At 41.6% G+C, this 20,012-nt stretch overlaps 1 protein-coding gene across 1 annotated transcript in view; it reads left to right on the top strand.

Annotated features, from left to right (window-relative positions):
- LOC129695907 (adhesion G-protein coupled receptor V1-like) overlaps positions 1-20,012 on the top strand; it is a 491,758-nt gene that overhangs the window by 52,407 nt on the left and 419,339 nt on the right. The window contains exons 12-18 of the mRNA XM_055633356.1: positions 3,795-3,921; positions 7,180-7,365; positions 9,386-9,566; positions 10,907-11,070; positions 12,359-12,482; positions 16,214-16,480; positions 17,493-17,619. Of these exons, the coding sequence (XP_055489331.1) occupies positions 3,795-3,921; positions 7,180-7,365; positions 9,386-9,566; positions 10,907-11,070; positions 12,359-12,482; positions 16,214-16,480; positions 17,493-17,619 (1,176 nt within the window). The remainder of the gene's footprint in view (positions 1-3,794; positions 3,922-7,179; positions 7,366-9,385; positions 9,567-10,906; positions 11,071-12,358; positions 12,483-16,213; positions 16,481-17,492; positions 17,620-20,012) is intronic.

The following is a 20,012-nucleotide window of genomic DNA, read 5'->3' as shown; positions in this document are numbered from 1 at the left end:
TAGATATCATGACCTGCCCAACTCGTCCCAATTACTGCACTTAGGCTTCGATACTAGGATATTGGCCTGACATTGAGTGTACTTGGGGGATTTTGCACAGGCCGCTTTGGTGCCTTTCCTGCCCTTGAATGGGGGAAGGGTGAAAAGCGGCTACTTTAAGGCTTTGGGTAAACCCAAGGGACTACAAATGTCAGTTAACAAAAAAAAAAAGAGACAGTGCTGTTGTAACTTAGAACTTAGAGTAACTTACGATCAGACACCATCCCTAGAGGACAGGATTGGGTGATGTTTTGAGTCTACAACATTGTATTTTAATGTCTTCCAGAGATGTTTCCTAACCTGTTGAGTCATGGGCCTGTCCCACTTAGGTGATTTTTCAGGTGACTGTTAAGTTGTCGGCAGGCGCCTGAAAAACCAGCAACTGGAACGGCTACTGTCAGAGACACACACACACACACACACACACACACACACACACACACACACACACACACACACACACACACACACACACACACACACACACACACACACACACACACACACACACACAGCTTCCTTCACCAGCCCGTTATGCAGGCGGGGGACAGGGCAAGTGGGGGGGAGCGCTGTCTGAGTGAAATTCACACGGTGCAAGGCCAAAGTGATACAGACACACACCGCGATGAACAGGAAGGTTTGCGCTGTAATTAAGATGCCTAAACACAGTGTACGGTAAGTCCTTTAAAAGACGGGGTGAGAGGGGGGGAGGAGAAGGAGTGCAGACAACTTTTAAGCTAGAGATACACAGCTGTGAAACTCGGCAGACATTTATTCTCGGCGGTCGGTTATCCTTGGTTCTGAAAATTATTGCTTACGTTTTCTTCACCAATGAGCCAATGAAATTCACCCGTCAGCACTAGCTACAAACTACGAGAACCTTCGACCTCCTGGCGACCCACCTACGGCACAAAAAATTCTCGCGACTCTCCATGGCGGCTTCATTCTGGTCGCCGCTAATTTTTGAACACCATAATGAGGCCGCGACTAGTTCCCAGAATGCGGGAACTCCTCACGGCTATGAAGTCGACTCCCCGGCAACCACCCGCGACCATGTGGCGACTGCATAGTCTCCTGCAGTCGCCTAAAAGGACGCCTAAGTGGGACGGGCCCATCACTCCAACACTTTGTGTTTGTTTTAGATAGTCCTGTTCTCAGAAGTTTTTTTTTTTTTGCTGGACAGGGATTACTGGTACACGACAGAATCAAACTTTGACCAGTTTTGACGTTTTGATCTTTAAATGCCCTTTTCTTCATTGGATTAAAGTGTGCTTCCACATTGAAGGTGATGGCGATTTTAATCGTTAATTTCTGTTTCCAAAGAGGAGTGGTTTGTGAGGTATGGGAATCGTACACTTTTACTGGGGTTTGCCATGAGCTTTTATTATTGGAGGGTAGCGCTGTGTCATAGTCACTTGGCACAGAAACAGGCACTTTGGACAACCGAGTCTTCATTAATACTAATCCCATTTTCGTCTTCCTGCATTCTCATCAGCTCCTGATCAATTCCACCACTTATCTACACTCTTAAGATTCAACTACTCACCTGCACAACAAGAGATATTTAGTTTAAAACAATAAGTTGCCCATTTTGGACAGATATGACCTGACATTTCCAAACAGGTTGAAGTTTACTGCTGTGGGCAGATGGAAATGTGGAGTTAGATTTTCAACAAGATCAGTCATGTGGCTCCATGACATAATAGAGCAATTTAGTTTCTAACCCTAATCCTAATGCATAAATGATGCAGGGAAGAAATTCAAAGTGCTGGAGTAACAGTGGGCCAGGCAGCATCTCTGGAAGGCACGGACAGGTGACATTTCGGGTTGGGACCCAACTTCAGTCTAATTGTCGAAAGGGGGAGAAAGCTGGTAGAGAGGTGGGAGTGGCATAAAGCCTGGCAAGTGATAGGTGGATACAGGTGAGGGGCAGATGGGTGGACAAAGGCTAGAGATGTGATGGAGACGAAGGGTGTCAGGTAAGGAGAGGAATGCAATGTAAAGTCAGAGGGAGGACTATTGGTGGAAGGGGATGGGTGAGGGTGGAAGAGGGGGCTGAAGAAGGGTCCCGATGTGGAATGTTGCTGCTTCATTCCCTCCAGAGATGCTGTCTGGACTGCTGAGTTACTCCAGAACTTTGTGTTTCACTCAAGAATGGCAAATGTCCATGCTTGCTATTGAAGCAAGAACGGTAGAAGTAGTGTACCTAATGTATCAGATGATAATGGAGTAATAAGTATTAAGGTTAAAGTTGTTTGATTTTAAGGTAGTGATGCATGTTGACAAACAATTATTCAGAAATCGAATGTCAGGAGTGCTGTGGGCTTAATGAAAACAATTAAGATATTATTTACAAATAATTTTGTTACACTATTCAACATGAATTGTTGGTTAGGGGAGACGTGGCAACAAAAAGGAACCAACTTGGTCCTTCGGGAATATGGTGCATGAGCTTTGGAGTTGGTCTGTTGATATAATTTTGGGATGTTGTAAAAGTGCCACCTTGATTGCATGAACTGTTTTATTTGAGCATTTCTTCTTCTTCTTGTGTATGGCGTGCACAGCCTAAAGTTGTAGGACAACTTGTTTTATTTGATCTTATTTGATTGTGCACGCCGGGTTGATTGCATTCGTCGAAACAGAGCGGACCACGTGAAGGTTGCAATCTTCCACCCCATTTGAGCACTGGGCAATTGGCATGGAATTTCTGCATGATTTGTGTGCAGTAAAGATTCCAGCAATGCAACTAGGCACTTTCATTTGGAGCATTCCCAGGGAAATTGGATCAAGCAGTCGCCATCATTGGTCACTTCAGAAACAACTAGATTCTGCCAGTGTTGCACTGGACTGGGACCCTAGTTTTAAAAAAAAAGTTGTGTTACAAGCTTCTTTCCTTTAAAGTACAATTTGCTATGGGGCCAATCCTCAACATCTGTTGATCTCTGCTCCGATGACACTCATTTCTCAAATCCACCACTAGCTCCAAACTCCAGAGGAGACCCTGATCTCCCCCCTTCAGGCATTGGAACCTCAGGCCAACTTGACACTTTGCAAAGCATAACCAAATGTGTGATGTTGATATTAAGTTTTGCAGTGTTGGACTCATGGCCACATAACAAACTGCAATGGTGGTGAAGGTGGCTTTCTCTTAAATTCAGGTTATTTGTGTATTAGTATGTGCAGCATCTGCTAGGAATCAAATTATAAATGAGAGAATTGTGGTGTGTAACAACGATTTAAACTGAGTGTGTAAAAAAAACATTTGAAATACGCAGCATGTCAGGCTACTTTGTGAAAAGAGTAACTGGGTTAACGCTTCAAGTCACTTGCTTTCAGATTCAAATCCTGTGTATTATTGCAGATTTTTTAATTTTTGAGTAATTTGGTTAATGTGGACTACTAAATTAAATAAATTGTTGTACTGATTCTATATTAATTATCTAATTGTTTATTTCTTCTGAGCATGCTTGATAATTTGTTCTTAATGTTTTGTTGCATTGAGATACTACACACGTTTTTGTGACGATGTTTGCTGTGTACTTTGAAAATTCACCTTTTGGTTTTGATTTGCTTTGAAAACATGATTTTTATCATCTATGGCTGCATGAGGTTCTTGCATTAAAAAAGTATACATTGCATAATTTGTAAGTTTTAAAATTGTCCGCAGTTAACATTTTACTTCTATTTGAATGCATGTGGTTGTTTTCTGTGAAACCATGGTAGTCATAGATTTTGACTTCAAATTTCATTTACAGAGCTAGCCCGGAAAATCAGATCATGAAATCAAATTACATCAGTAGGAAAATAATTATTTTACAAAATGATGACCCGGGTGGAGTATTTGAATTTTCCTCGGAGACAAGAGGACCATATTTTGTGCAGGTGAGTCTGGATGAACGATGAAGATTATCACTGTGGCCACAAACATGAGTATCTATGAGTATATAAGACTGAGGTGAAAAATAACGGTTTCACCCAGAGAGTTATGAATTTATGGAATTCCCTGCCACAGAGGGTAGTGGAGGCCAAGTCACTGGATAGATTTAAGATAGAGTTAGATAGAGCTCTAGGGGCTAGTGGAGTCAAGGGAAATGGGGAGAAGGCAGGCACGGGTTATTGATAGGGGACGATCAGCCATGATCACAATGAACGGTGGTGCTGGCTCGAAGGGCCGAACGGCCTCGTCCTGCACCTATTTTCTATATTTCTATATTGGAACAGTGGGTGTATATCGGAGCAAGTGATACATATATTGTGAACATATCGGCTGTTCCTGTGCTGAATTGTTCCATGTTCTAAATGAAATAAAGATGTTATTATATAAATGTGTGTGTGTACGTGTATATATGTATATGTGTATATATATGTGTGTGTATATATATATGTATGTATATGTGTATGTATATATGTATGTGTGTGTTTATGTATTTGGATCCTATGTGTCTTAATTTTCTTGAACAGCCAACTATGTGGGACCTGGTCAAATTCCTATTATTTTGACAACATCTGCCACCCTGCCTTTATCATTCTCCTTTGTTACCTCATCAAAAAAACTCAATCAAATTATGGACCTAGGTTTTCCCTACACAAGCTATGCCCTTCAAAATTGACTAATTCTAAGAAATTCTAAGGAATCATTCTTAACATTGATGTTAGGCTCACTGGCTTGCACATATTAACATCCCAGTTGCCTTTCTTAGATGAAGGAGCACATTAGGTACTTCCAATCTCATGTTATTTAATTTGTGGCTAGCAAAGCTGCCAAAATATCTGTTAGGATTTCAAAGTATCTACTTCCTTGATTTCCATAGCATTCTGAGATCAATCCTATCCAGCCCCGAGGAATTATTTACTCTTGCGTGGTCAAAGATGTCTAATGCCACCACCTTAATCTCTCTCTCACACACACACACACACACACACACACACACACACACACACACACACACACACACACACACACACACACACACACACACACACACACACACACACACACACACACACACACAGCGCAAAGGCCAGGGAATAAAGGGGGAGCGCTGTCTGAAATTCACACCCGCGATGAAGAGGAAGGTAAAACGGCTGCACAGTAACATTGAGTTCTTTAGAGAGTGCGGTGGTGGGGGGAGAGAGGGGGAGAAGGGGAGAGAAGGAGTGGAGACAATTTGAAGAAGTATAACAGTTTAATCAGTCAGATTACCTACGGCTGCCCTCGACTGCCTGTAACTAAATAGCTCCCCACCCCACTCCACTGCACCACGAGTTCAAAAGAACCATGACGACCAAAATTTACTCGCGATAAAATTTTCAACATGCTGAAAATATTTCCGCGACCTAGCTGAGGCCAAGAGTATTCGGGAACTTCCCTGGAGCATGAAGGAGAGCTCCAGTTGAGGAGTGCATGTCGACCATGCTGCAAGTTTGAGTCGAGGGCAAACTCTTCTAAACTCGCAGATTAGGTCGACGCAGTGTGGCAGCCCCTTAAATAATGACACTAAGTCATTATTTACATTCAAGATTGAGATAGATAGATCTATACACCGAGGGAATTGAGTTGAGGCCAAAATCGTGTCAGCTGCATCTTATTGAATGGTGATTCAGGCATGACAAGCATTGTGGCATTCACCTCCATCTCCACTTGCTTGTTTTTTGTTCACTTCAATGTAAAGCCTCTGTCCCACTTTCCCGAGTTACTCACGAATTCCCCCGAGTTTTCCCCTTGATTCAAACTCGGAGATGCCAGCTGTAGGTACTCAGGGCTATTTTTTTTACTTGTGGACATTTTTCAACATGAAAAAAAACGTCCCGACTTACCTGATGTCCCGAGTACCTACGGCTGGCATTACAAGCTGTTACAGAAGATCTACGGACTCGCTATGGACTCGCTATGGACATTTTCTGAGTTTGAATCAAGGGGAATACAGGTGCACAACCTTTTATCCGAAAGCCTTGGGACCAGACACTTTTCGTAATTCAGAATTTGTCGGTCTTGGGAATGGAAATTTTTTAGCATAGACTTTAATGGCTGGCTCAGTGGTAGAGTGCTCGGCTCATATCCGCAAGGTCGCGAGTTTGCGCCTCGATCCCGGAAGTTACTCGATCGCGAGTTTGAGTCTTCAATGTCGTTTTTTCTTGCAGAATAAATGTTTGTATGAAATGCAGTGTAGGAGAGGTGTACTGACTGTGTGGGCAGAACTTTGGAAGTGATTGCCCACCAGTCTAAAAAGCCGCTGTGTCTCCCTGTCCCTGGGATAGCAGGGGGCGATCAAACAGCACAATACCCCCCTCCCCCTCCAACTCTAGAGGAATCCGCTCCCCGATGGGCCGCTATGGCGACAAATGGCAATTCGCTCACAGCCCGAGCTGCGCCACCCCAAGAACAAGACGTTATTCTTGCACACCATCAGCTTCTGCCCATACGGGGAGCGTGTTCCTCTGGAGTTGGAACGGGGCTGGGCTGGAGTTGCTGATCTGGGATCTCCGTGCTTGCAGTGGGCCTGGGGGTCGGTGTTCCGTTGGTCCTGACGTCTCCGGTGATTGGCACTGTGCTGCTAGCATCGCGACGTGAAGACAGTACAAAGCCCCCGCGCCGGTGCAATGAGCGGGGAGCTGGAGAGGGGAGGGAAGGGGTCACACACATGGCCGGGAAGCCGAGGGGTGTAGGTGGGGTGAAACTGAAGGGAGCGACAATCTACTGCTGCCTGCACGCTGTTAAAAAGTTCCCACGCAAGACTCACGATACACTGTGTATCGTGTCTACCGTGGGAACTTTCTAAGTCAGCTGGCAGGCAGCAGCATATTGTCAATTATTAACCCTCCCGCGCAATATACCCTCATCTTCTCTTTTATGAATGGGGATTTAGTTCCCCTTTCTTCGAGGACCGACCGGAGGTTCTGCTGTCACCTCTGCGGGCCGCCCTCGGTGAACGTTTTCAAGGACCTTTCTTCAAGGACCGAAAAAATGTCGCTATTCGGAGGTTTTCGTTATTTGGATCGTCGGATAAAAGGTTGTGCACCTGTACTTGGGAGAATTCGTGAACTCAGGAAAGTGGGACAGGGGCTTAACTGTGATATTTTTCTTTAGCTGTGATTTATTCATTCATTTGTTTTGGTGAATGAAAATATTTTTTCTCACAGGAAGGTGTTGCCTTTGATCTCAAGATTATACGATACCACGGTGCACTTCTGAAGCAATTCTTGCGCTATGTTGTGGAACCAAAAGAAACTTTTGAGTTTTATGGGAATACGGGAGTTTTGGAATTTGACCCCGGTGAAAGGGAGGTAGCAATAACATTGTTAGCAAGACAGGATGACGTACCAGAGGTAAGGTTTGGGGTTATTCTTTTCCAGAGCTTTGATATGTTCATTTGTTCATAATATCTTCAGTAGTAAATGTTGAATGACAGAATGTTTTGTTTGGGAGTAGATTCTTTAGAATTTTTCTTTAAAGTATTTCTTTAAAACCTTCCTGTGCTGACTGCAGTGGCCATGCAGATGCCATGTGGCACTACAATTGAGTAGTGCTTATTTAAACAAAAACACAGCTTGCATTTGTATAGTTCCTCATACAACTTCAGAACTTTGCAGTTCATAATAGACCAATGACACTGTTCTGAACGCCAAACACGACACGCAACCTTCACACAAATAACTTCTCAGAACAGCAATGTAATAGTGAATAAGTGTAGAAAGAGAAAGGAAAATTGTAATTGTCACTATGATGTAGCATTCTGCCAAAACCTATTCTTTACTTGAAGGCCTTGCTACCTTTGAAAGAATATACGTTTTGATGGATTTTTCATAACTCTGCTTCACGTTGGTTTGCACCTAATACAATCAGATAATTGGATTACAATTGACAACTACTCTATTATTCAGCCAAAGGTTCTTCAATATTTTGCTATCTGCTTTGCGTAAATCTAAAATCGCTCCTGAGTGACACCTAAACCCTGTCACTAAATGAACTGTAAGTGCTGGCTATGGAATTCCCATTGTTCCAGCAGTTCAGGAACATTATATTTGTAAGCCATCCAATCTTTACTTATACTTAAACATTCAATGCCGTTTGCAACCAGATACACTTCACTGTTAAGGGTGTTGATTGACACAGTATTGACTTTTTTTCACGTTTTATTGTGTATCTAATTCTGAATAAGAGAAAATAATTCTTCCCTTAGTTTGAAGCTTTTGAATTTTAGTTGAGTTTGTTTAGTTTATTGTCACGTGTACCAAGAAACAGGTAAGACCTTTTTTTTCACCCAGTTTTATTTCACCAGGGAGGACTTACCTTCCACTACCTGCAACCATCTTCAACTAGCATTGCAACTGGCTTCGACTAAAAAATTACTGATTTTTAAAACCGCAACCTATTTTTAGTCGAGGCCGGTTTTGAATTTTTTTAAATAATAGCCGGAACATAGAAGGAGCTCGACTACGCGGAAACCACTTTCGCCCATTAGGGAGAGTGACAAAAACCTTTGAGAACCTCACGGAAACCTTGGGTGGAGCGCAAGGTCTCCAGAGGTTTCCGTTCACGTTTCCTAAGTGGGACAGGGGCTTAAGGGAATGACGTTTAGTGCAAGGTAAAGCCAGCAAAGTCCGATCAAGGATAGTCCAAGGGTCACCAAAGAGGTAGATACTGTAGTAGTTCAGGACTGCACTCTGCTTGTATTATTTTTGCATCTCATATTATTTATTCCTGGAGGTTTTGTAACTCCATGACCTCCTCTGGCATGGGGAGACAGACATACTTGTTTTTGCTGTCTCCAGCCTGTTCCAGTGTTGGAGGAAATTGATTCCTGTAGAACCTGTATTTTTGGTAAGGTTTTGTCTTACCTGTAGTTAGAGGCTGCCTGCCGTTTTTCAGGCGGCATTGTAGCGGTTCCCGGGCGGCGATTCTCCTTGTCAGGAGTCTGCAGGGCTGCCGGTCGGGTTTTTAAATTTCCCTCCGGTCCGCTGCTGTTAACCAAACAGCTGTTCAGCGGACCGGCATCAGCGCAGCTCCCTGTCAGCGGTCCGCAGCGTGTGCGGTCCCGTTTGCGCCTATCCCCCTCCACTGTCGGCTCCTTCGCTGGAGTCGAACGGGGGCCGCTTCCTCTGCTGCTTTGCTCCCCCTGGAGCAAAAAACACAAGGCCCGATTAAGGTAGGTACTTACCTAACGTTCCTTGGTTTGCGGGAGCGCCGACTCCCGCTGGCCGCGTGTGCACAGCTGTGCGATAATGCCGCAACTGCGCACTGGGCGGGTTCTTCACGGAATCACTCACGTGACTCTGAAGTAAAATTTTCATGAAGAATGTGGGTGACAGATTAACGCCTCCTGTTTACTCGTTGATTTGTTCCCAGCTGGATGAACACTATTCTGCAACACTCAGCAGCCACGGTATACATCCAAGCAAATTAGGAGCTGCTACTCAAGTCAATATAACAGTTATGAAGAATGATGACCCTCATGGTGTGTTACAGTTCAACACTCTAGAATTGACGCAAAGCATAAATGAAAGCAAAGATAACATTTTAAACAAAGGTAAGCCCAACAACACTAGCTTTACAAATTACCCAAATAATGATTTTGCTCTCTTTTTAAATTCTTGCACACTCTTAAAAATTGAAATGACTTTAGTAACAGACTTTAGTATCATGGTATATGGACACATTTATCTGTTTTGTAGTAAATGCCTACTATTTTCTGTGTGCTTAAGCAAAGCAAGAATTCCATTGTCCTATACAGAGACACATGACAATAAACTCACTTGAACTTGAACTTGAGACAAGGTTTTAATCCATCAATATTTATCTAATCTTTGAGCATAAAATAATTTGGGCAGTTCATCCCGTTATTTTGGTAAAAGTACATCTCTGAGGGAATGTAAAAACTGAACAATATTTGCAAGAGACCAGAAACACAACTGGGATCCTGCATATTAACCTAACTCTAAACACTGGTTGTGAAGAGGTACAAGGAGGTTCATTAGTATCCCGCCTCAAGACTTGGTGTCCTGGGTTAATAAATATATATATTTTGCCATACAAGTCATGGACTGCAACAAAGTAATTTGAAACCTTTTTTGCCACCCAAATTCTGGGACCCAGTCAGCTCGTACACTAGAAAAGTGAATTTCTAAGCGTGTGGGGAGCGCAAGTAGAAATTGGAACACGAGAGGTTTTCTTACAAACCTGGAAAAACCTAATTAGTATCGGCGCTGAAACTCCTGGGCCATTGGGATCCTAGACGGGAGTTGAAATACAAGTCTACACCTCAAACAAAGACAATAGTTCTTTTTTAGCACTCCAGAAAGTACCCAACTACAGCACAAAGTGGATATATTAAATACCCGGTAGGCTCGCAAAGCCCACATTTCCTGAATAGAGTGTGGAAACAGGCCCACACCGGCCAACATGTCCCAACTACACTAGTCCCACCTGCCTATGTTTGGTCCATATCACTCCAAACCTGTCCTATCCATGTACCTGTCTAACATTGGGATAGTCCCAGCCTCAACTACCTTCTCTGGCAGCTCGTTCCATACACCCACCACCCTTTGTGTGAATAAAGGGTGTGAATAAATTAATAGGACAATATATTTTTTTGTCTCTCTGCCAAAGGTACTGTCAGAGATTGGTTCCCATTCTTCAACTCAACCAAGTGAAATAGTTTGTGGTTTGGTGTCGATACATATGGAAGCCTGTCCAGATGAATGAGAGTTTGGCTTGAGTGTTCAGGACCTCCTGGCTGCATTAGTTGTCCCTGCATCCCTCATTTGGGGATAGAGAACCAAATGGTGTTTCAGGTTTACTAACCAACTTTGTTCTTTATGTTACTCACTTAGTAATGACTGAATTTAATATTTTTCGTCAACTTGATAGCTGACTTTACTGTAATCCGTGACCGAGGAACATTTGGCAGTGTTGATGTCCACTGGAGATTGGAGCCTGCGTCCACTAACGATGTTTACCCTGTCCAAGGTGTGGCCAGCTTTAAAAGTGGTGAATCTTTGAAGAATATCACTCTGCAATCCATTCCTGATTCTGTGAGTTTTGGCTTTGTCTAATTCAGTATATTCTAATGATAATGGTGTATTTTAAATAAAAATCTAAAGTTCAAACTATGTAAGTGGGGGTGGGGGGGAAGTCATCTTGATACTGATGTCTGTATCTGCTCATCTTAATATTTGAAATGGCTGGGGACAGAAATAATTCCAGGTGAACAATTTAAATTCACCTCCAGTTTAAATTCCAATTTGGAATATTTTGGAGGACCAAGAACCAAGAACAATGATCCTTTCTCCAAGTAAGTTAACTTTTAATTTTCGATGGATGGGGACTCGATTTATCTATTTGTTAAATGTTCATCACATGGTTGTTATGTGGAAATTTATGGATATGTTTGTTGGAATTTCCAGGTGAGATTTGGAATTAAAATTTGTTGCAGCAAGTACCTGATGGAAATCTTGCTCTTGTGCATCTTGGCTTCCTCTGCAAGTTATGGGATGATAAACTGATTCATTTAAATAAAATAAGACATGCACAGAATATACATGTTTATTATTCACTATTTATTGTCACATTGTACATGTATAGTGACAATAAATGGCATATCTATCTATCTATCTATCTATTAAGTTTCAAAAGACCTTTTAATAATTGTGCCAGGAATGCTACATTTCAATGAAATCGAGACAGTGCTGTCTGGCATTGGTGCTGCCAAGACACTGATTGGGCACTTTTCTGGTAGGATTCATAATTGTTGGGTTTCTACCCAAACTGATGATGCTTTAAACACTTTGGTTATTTGTTTCATTTATTTTATCTCCAGATATTTTCTCGAGGAATAGTATTCCCTGTTGTCATCCAGTATGTTACCTTTTGGCTTCCTATAGGGTCTGATATTAAGGAAGCCAAACCTAGTTGATCTTCCATGTTGGTTGTGGCTTTGTGACGTGAATCATCTTTGACTTTGATGTTCCCTCAAGAAAAAAAAAGCTATTCTGTCCGATTCAACCTGGATTCTAAATCACAAGTCAAAAACCCCACAAAAATAATGTCCTGGAGATCTGAAATAACACAAATGTTTGAAATTCTCAACAATTGATTGCACTTACTGCCTTATTTTAACATCAGGGCTGCTTTGCTGTGGCACATGTTTTCCAGTTAATTTACATAGAAAAGCAAAAATATTTTTCTTTTTTCTATTTTTTTTAATATTCTTCACGGTTTTTTTCACACTGCTGAAATGGAAATGATTCCCAACATATTACACTAACTAAGCTGTAAGTAAGTTGGTCAATTGACTTTATTATCTTTATGCTCTCTACTCAGGTTCCTGAGGAAATTGAAACTTTCGTAATCATCCTTTGGAATATCACTGGCGGTGCTGAGCTTGGCAGTGCACTGAATGCAACGTTGTTTATTAATAAAAATGATGATCCCATTTATTTTGAAGGTTTGTTTCAATTCCAATAATATTTCTCCAATAAGCATTTTGACAATTATCCACAATTCGTAACAACAGATGAAACTGCATAAATAGATCTTTGGGAGCTTCTCCCTACACTTCCTTTCCTCCACCCTCTGGTTCCATCTGCCCATCATCCATTCCCTATCTGGATCTAGTTATCACTTTGCAGCCCATCCTGTCCTTTCCTCACTTCTCCTCCACCTAATCCCATCCGGCCCTTGGCTTTTCCTCATCTGTTTTCACCTATCACCCAAATGTTTCTGCCTCTAGACTCACTGCTCCCCTTCCCCCACTTGGCTCCATCCATCCATCATCCCCCCACCTCACCTGGGTTCTACCTATCACCTGCCAGCCCCTGTCACACCCCTCTCTCTCACCTCTTTATGCTGGCTATCTTTTCACCACCCTCTCAGCCCTCAAGCCAAATTGTTGACCATTCCCTTATGCCCCTGTCCCACTTAGGAAACCTGAACGGAAACCTCTGTAGACTTTGCGCCCCACCCAAGGTCTCTGTGTGGTTCCCGGAGGTTCCCAGAGGTTTTTGTCAGTCTCCCCACCATCAACTAGCATCGCAACCGGCTTCGACTAAAGAAATTACCCGTTTTTAAAACGGCAACCTATTTTTAGTCGCGGCCGAGTTCGTATTTTTTGAAATAATCGCCGGAACATAGAAGAAGCGGAAACCATTTTCGACCATTAGGGAGACTGACAAAAACCTCCGGGAACCGCACGGAAACGGTTTCCATTCAGGTTTCCTAAGTGGGACAGGGGCATTAGTCTCCATAGATGATAGCAACCTGCTGAGTTCCTCCAGCAGTTTTTTTTTTACAGAATATGTTCTCTCACCTCGAGTTAGTTTGGAGTACGTGGACTGATGGGAGTGAAGTATTTGTAATTGCCTTGCATAAAGGTACAGTATTGAAATACAGCATTCATGAGTCAAGGATATATAATTGTCATATGTAAAGTAAATGGACTAATTTTTGCTTTAGTTTAACAGGTCTGTAAACACAATAACACACATAATATGCAATAATCAACCATACAAAAAATAATAACCATAATATTAGGTAATAATGTAAAAAACAACATCTATTTATGCAACAAAAGATAGAGTCTAAATAATATCTTATTTGCTGAGGTTGGGTTCCTTCCAGATGGCAATAGCAAAACGAGAGTGTGGTCTGGGTGGCATGTGTGTTTGTTAATATTGGTTACCATTTTGAGGCAGAGATACCGATTGATCCAATAGCTTCCTTCAATGGTGGGGTGGTCAGTACCTGTGATGGACTGGGCGTTGTTTACAATTCTTTGCATTCACTTTCATGCCTGGGCATTTGAGTTACCAAAGCAGGCCATAATGCAACCGGTCAGTATCCTTTCTACCGTATATCTGCAGATATTCGATAAGAGTATCGTCAACATACCGCATCTCCTCAAACCTATAAGAAAATTATGAGCTTTTTTTGTGATTGCATCAATGTGCTGTGCCCATCTACTGAGGTATGCATGGCCCTGAACTTGAGGTTGTTAGCTTTCTCTACTGCTGTACCATCGATGAAGATTGCTTTGTGGATGCTGGGCTTTTCCCTCCTGAAGTCAACAATCAGATCCTTGGTTTTGCTAACATTGCAAGCATGACAGCTGTTCTTGCACCATTCCAAAAACCATCAATGATTTTCTCTGATTATTTCTTGCCTGCTGACTATCTATCATTGTTCAGCAAAGTTGGTATCGTCTGTGGATTTAAAGAGTAGAACAGGGGACTGTGTACACATCCTTGAGGTGCTATTGTGGAGGAAATGTTGCCAATTCATACTGATTGTGTTCTGCCAATGAGGAAGTTAATGGTCGATTTACATAGGGATGAGCAAAGACTCCCGAGTTTGACGTTAAAATTACATTTGATGATCAATGGATAAATAATTAAAAGATCAGAAATAAATTAAATAATAAAAGTGAAAAACAACTTGCCTGCATGATAATCATCATGACTTTGTATTTCTTTGTGATGTACTTGTTCTTCAAGGACCTAAATCTAATGGAAGCAAAAAACAAAGCTGATCAGATTCTGTTGACGCATTGACAGAAACAAACCAAGACGATTTGCAATGGATATTGTGATTTAGATTCAGATCTTCATTTGAAACACGCCCTAATTCAAAATAAGATGACTATAAATGTTTTCTTTCGGCACCTGGAATAATATACATTTCCTTTACTATGACATTTTAAAAAGCTCTGTGAATGAATTATAATGCAGTACTATAAAATAACTCCTCACATGAACTCAATAAAAGATATTATTATTATTATTACCATAAAATAACTCTTCACAGGAGCCGTTCCAGAAGATCATGATAAGTCTTGATAAGTCTTGCATGGTGGCACAGCAGTAGAGTTGCTGCCTTACAGCGCTTTCAGCAGCAGAGACTCGGTTTCGATCCTGGCTACGGGTGGTTGGCTGTACAGCGTTTGTACGTGTTCCTTGTGACTTGTGTGGGTTTAGCCGTCTTGATGGGCTAATCGGTGAAATGGCAAAAAGCATTTCACTTCATTACACCTCGGTGTATGTGAATGTGGCCAATAAAATACCTTTGATATCTTTGATAGTACAGGAGTCAGGTTATGGGGAGAAGACAGGAGAATGGAGTTAGGATGTTTATTGCTTTACAATTGTTTACTTATGTTTGGTTACTTCATATATGAAGTTTGTATGTGTATAATAGTTGTATGTACATATATATATCTGTAGGTATTATGGGAAATGGCCTGGGGTAGTATTATTATTATTATTCATTGATTTTTAAATATGGTAGAAAGAAGTGTTGGGGAAAAGGGGTGAGATTTAATAAGTTATTCTTCTTCTCACTCCTTTTCGAGCTTGTACAGACACAGAGTTGGACATTGGAAATTTGCTTTTTGTTCTTTTCATTGCTTGTAAATATTGATTGTAATGTCCAATTGTTTGATAATTTCGATTTTGTTACTATTAATGTCTTTACTTGTTCGGAATAAATAAAATAAATAAATAAAATAAATAGGAGGGAGAGATGGATCAGCCATGATTGAATGGCGGAGTAGACTTGATGGGCCGAATGACCTAATTCTACTCCTATTCCTTATGACCTGAAGAGCCTGTTTCCATGCTGTATCTCTAAACTAAACTAAAATAAACTAAACTAATATTAAAGATCGACTAGAAAGAAGATTATGACACTAAAGCTCTGTTATTTTCAGACTTGTCAGATGGTGTTGACCTGTGCTCATCATTACTAAAGCTTCTCTCGGCTATTAACATCATGCCAAGGGATCTCCATGCCATGCTGCCACTTTGTCAACACTGGAAAGGAGGGACTGGAAACCACAGTTTTATAGTTTTATGGTTCAATACTGGAAACCACAAATGTTTAACAGGACTTTCTGTTCTGACTAATTACTGGATAATTCCTCTTGTACTTATTGAGTGGAAGCGGTGTTTATTGAATACAATCTGGATTATAGCCAGAACAGAAAGAAGGATTGCACATATTCATCCTGCACTCTGGACCAGCTTATAATGTATGTGCCCACGGAACTGCTTTCTGACGAACGGCACTGAAAGGCATCGTTTCGTCACGGGAAAAGGCACACAAATGTATTATCTAATTCAAAAATGTGTTTCATATTCTTCCTGGTGTTGGAAAAAACTGATCCTTGTTTGACTTTAACTATAGAGCCAATTGTCATCAGAGTCCAAGAAGGTACTGTCGGTAATTTCACTGTTGTGAGAAATGGATCTGCAGACTTTGTAGCTGTTGTTGTCTACGATGTTGTAAGTGGAGGAGCCGTGCAAAGTGAAGGAGATTTTCATTCACAAACTGAAAACATGACACTGGTATTTGAGGTTGGAGAACAAAAGAAGACCATTTCTGTGATTATTAATGACGATGATATTCCTGAAACAGATGAAACGTTCTACATTGTTTTACTTAATTCTACAGGTACTGTAATTAGCTTTCCTTCAACATTAATTGTATGTGTCTGCAAGCTGCCATTAGGACTTGTATTTTCTTTTTGAGAGTAAAAATGGCAATTGTAGGAAGGAATTTAATGACTACATGGTTATGTTCAATATTTGTAATAGTAATAGATAACTACAAATTGTAAGTAGAACCGTAGTGGGCAATAGGTTTCTAACAACAATGTTGTTAATTAAATGTTGTGGTAAGAATTGACTTTTTTGTTGAAATGACATGAGCCATTTTCACCCAGAAGATGTTAGAAACCTTGTCCGTTATTTATTAAATATACATGAGGGTGTTCAGAGGGTTGGCGACTGGATTTGTTTCAATAGTCAGTACAGAATTAAACAGTACACAATTAAACTTACAAAATTCTTAAGGGGTTGGACAGGCTAGATGCAGGAAGACTATTCCCGATGTTGGGGAAGTCCAGAACAAGGGGTCACAGATTAAGGATAAGAGGGAAGTCTTTTAGGACCGAGATGAGAAAATCATTTTTTACACAGAGAGTGGTGAATCTGTGGAATTCTCTGCCACAGAAGGTAGTTGAGGCCAGTTCATTGGCTATATTTAAGAGGGAGTTAGATGTGGCCCTTGTGGCTAAAAGGGATCAGGGGGTATGGCAAGGATGGGATACTGAGTTGGATGATCAGCCATGATCATATTGAATGGTGGTGCAGGCTCGAATTTCTAATTTCTATGTTTCTACAGAAGGATAGTTTTTTGGAAGAATTGCCATCTTCATTCAAACCTGCTTCATGATTTTGACGTCTGTTTTTTGCTTATTTTTGGTTTATAAGTCTTTTGCAAACCATTTTGAAAAGAATCATTTAGTGTACAGAATAATATTAATATACTTATTTCTGAAGGATATATTTAAAAATGACTTGTTTGTTCAAAGAATATGAATAGAATATTAATAGAATCAATATTTCAACTGCTGCTTGCTCCAAAAGGATATGGAGTACTGATTTCCATTTAATTGTCCTAGGGGATGTCGTTGTATATCAACCTGAGAGAGCCACTGTTATTATTGAAGCAAATGATGATCCTAATGGAATCTTTTCACTAGACCCTTCTGAAAAGGCAGTTTTTGAAGGAATGACCACCAATTTTATGTAAGTAGTAAATGTTTTTAAAAGGCCAAGTCAAATTTCACAGAGTTGGGTAAGGAGAGAAAACAAAAATCGGTAACACGGGCACTTTATCTGTCCAGGAATGTGGAATGCTCTTTGTGTAGGCGGGTGGTTGAAATGTAAATGGCACCTCCTTGAACAGTAGAATACTGTTGCAATACAGAAGGAATTTTAACAGCCTCACATGAACAACCAAGCTCTGTTATCTTCTCCTGCTGAATCTTCCTGGTAGTCCCCTTTATGTATAAAGACACAATGGATATCCTTGCTCGATTACAGTTCTGTTGACAAAGGATACAGAAGTGGTAAAAGGCAGACCTAATAAAGAGATTAGTTCCTGGCTCTCAACACTGTGAACAACTGTCCTTGTGGCCCCACTATCAACAACAACAAAAATTGGTGATTGCAGTGTCCAAAAGGAATAGCGGAAATATAAGATTCCCCTGTGTGAAGCTAGGAGAAGGCAGTTTACAGAAACCTATCGTTGGTACCTAGCCGAGGGTGAAATAATTTGCTTCAGTCAAAATTGATTTTTCAGACTTTGTTTTAAGCCATTGGAAGCCTGTTTAGAGATACAGTGCGGAAACAGGCCTGTTCGGCCCACCGAGTCCATGCCGAACAGCGATCCATGCTCACTAAACATAGAAACATAGAAAATAGGTGCCGGAGTAGGCCATTCGGCCCTTAAAGCCTGCACTGCCATTCAATATGATCATGGCTGATCATCCAACTCAGTATCCTGTACCTGCCTTCTCTCCATATCCCCTGTTCCCTTTAGCCACAAGGGCCACATCTAATTCCCTCTTAAATATAGCCAATCAACTGGCCTCAACTACCTCCTGTGGCAGAGAATTCCAGAGATTCATCACTCTCTGTGTGAAAAATGTTTTTGTCATCTCGGTCCTAAAAGATTTCCCCCTTATCCTTAAACTGTGACCCCTTGTTGTGGACTACCCCAACATCGGGAACAATCTTCCTGCATCTAGCCTGTCCAACCCCTTAAGAATTTTGTAACTTTCTATAAGATCCCCCCTCAATCTCCTAAATTCTAGCGAGTATAAACCAAGTCTATCCAGTCTTTCTTCATAAGAAAGTCCTGACATCCCAGTAATCAGTCTGGTGAACCTTCTCTGTACTCCCTCTATGGCAATAATGTCTTTCCTCAGATTAGGAGACCAAAACTGTACACAATACTCCAGGTGTGGTATCACCAAGACCCTGTACAACTGCAGTCCTACACACACTAGGCACAATTTACAATTATACCAAGCCAATCAATCTACAAACCTTGTACGTCTTTTGAGTGTGGGAGAAATCCCACGCAGGTCACGGGGAGAATGTGCATGCCCCAAACAGACAAGCACCCTGAGTCAGGATTGAACCCGGATCTCAGGTGCTGTTAGGCAGCAACTCTATTGCTCTGCCTTTGTGCCACCTGTGTTTAGTTTAGTTTAGTTTTGAGATACAGCACGGAAACAGGCCCTTCGGCCCACCGAGTCCGCGCCGACCAGCGATCCCCGCACATTAACACTATCCTACACACACTAGGGACAATTTACAATTATACCAATCCAATTAACCTACATGCCTATACGTCTTTGGAATGTGTGAGGAAACAGAAGATCTTGGAGAAAACCCACGTGGTCACGGGGAGAATGTCTAAACTCCGTACAGACAGCACCCGTAGTGTGGATCGAACCTGAGTATCCTACCGCTGACCCACAGTGCCGCTCTGATGGTAACTTGCCTCCCTTCTCTGCAAGGTTCATGGGAGTCGGATTCAAATTGTGGTATAAATGACAGAATTTGTGGGGAACCAAATCAACCCCTTTTACTTGGCAGATATGTGTACATGTGTAATCATGGTCTCTACAGCTTACCCCCTTAGTCCAGCTCAGTAAAACAACTGAGTCGAGCACTGGTTCAACCAACTCTTTATTCTCACTCACACAAACCAATTTCCTATACGATACCTAACCATACCGCGGGCCCGATCCTTGTCTCTACTCGTTCAAGCCCTTCAGCCTCTTGCGAGCAGACACCTCCAGCAAGTCAGCGCGGTCCCAAGTACACTTCCAGAAGATCTGCTCAGATCCATGTGGTGTCCCCTCTTTTATACGGTATCGGACCCATGGCGCGAAACTATATGGGGGAGTGGCAGCCCCTACAAGCCAATCACAAATATTGATCATATTATAGTTATTGACAGTTCCCTAACCCAATCACAAAGTACCCCATTACATTGTTTCCACATAAGCTTCTAGTTGGAAGACAGTTCACCAAAGTAAAGAAACATTTCCCCAGGTAGTATAAACAATTTGAACAAGGCTCCGTACTTTGATCAAACACAAGATAACAGCACAAACACTCTGCAA

This window comes from Leucoraja erinacea, chromosome 3 (genome assembly GCF_028641065.1).
Source record: "Leucoraja erinacea ecotype New England chromosome 3, Leri_hhj_1, whole genome shotgun sequence".
In the NCBI taxonomy this organism is placed as follows: domain Eukaryota; kingdom Metazoa; phylum Chordata; class Chondrichthyes; order Rajiformes; family Rajidae; genus Leucoraja; species Leucoraja erinaceus.
This window is presented reverse-complemented; position numbering and strand designations above follow the sequence as displayed.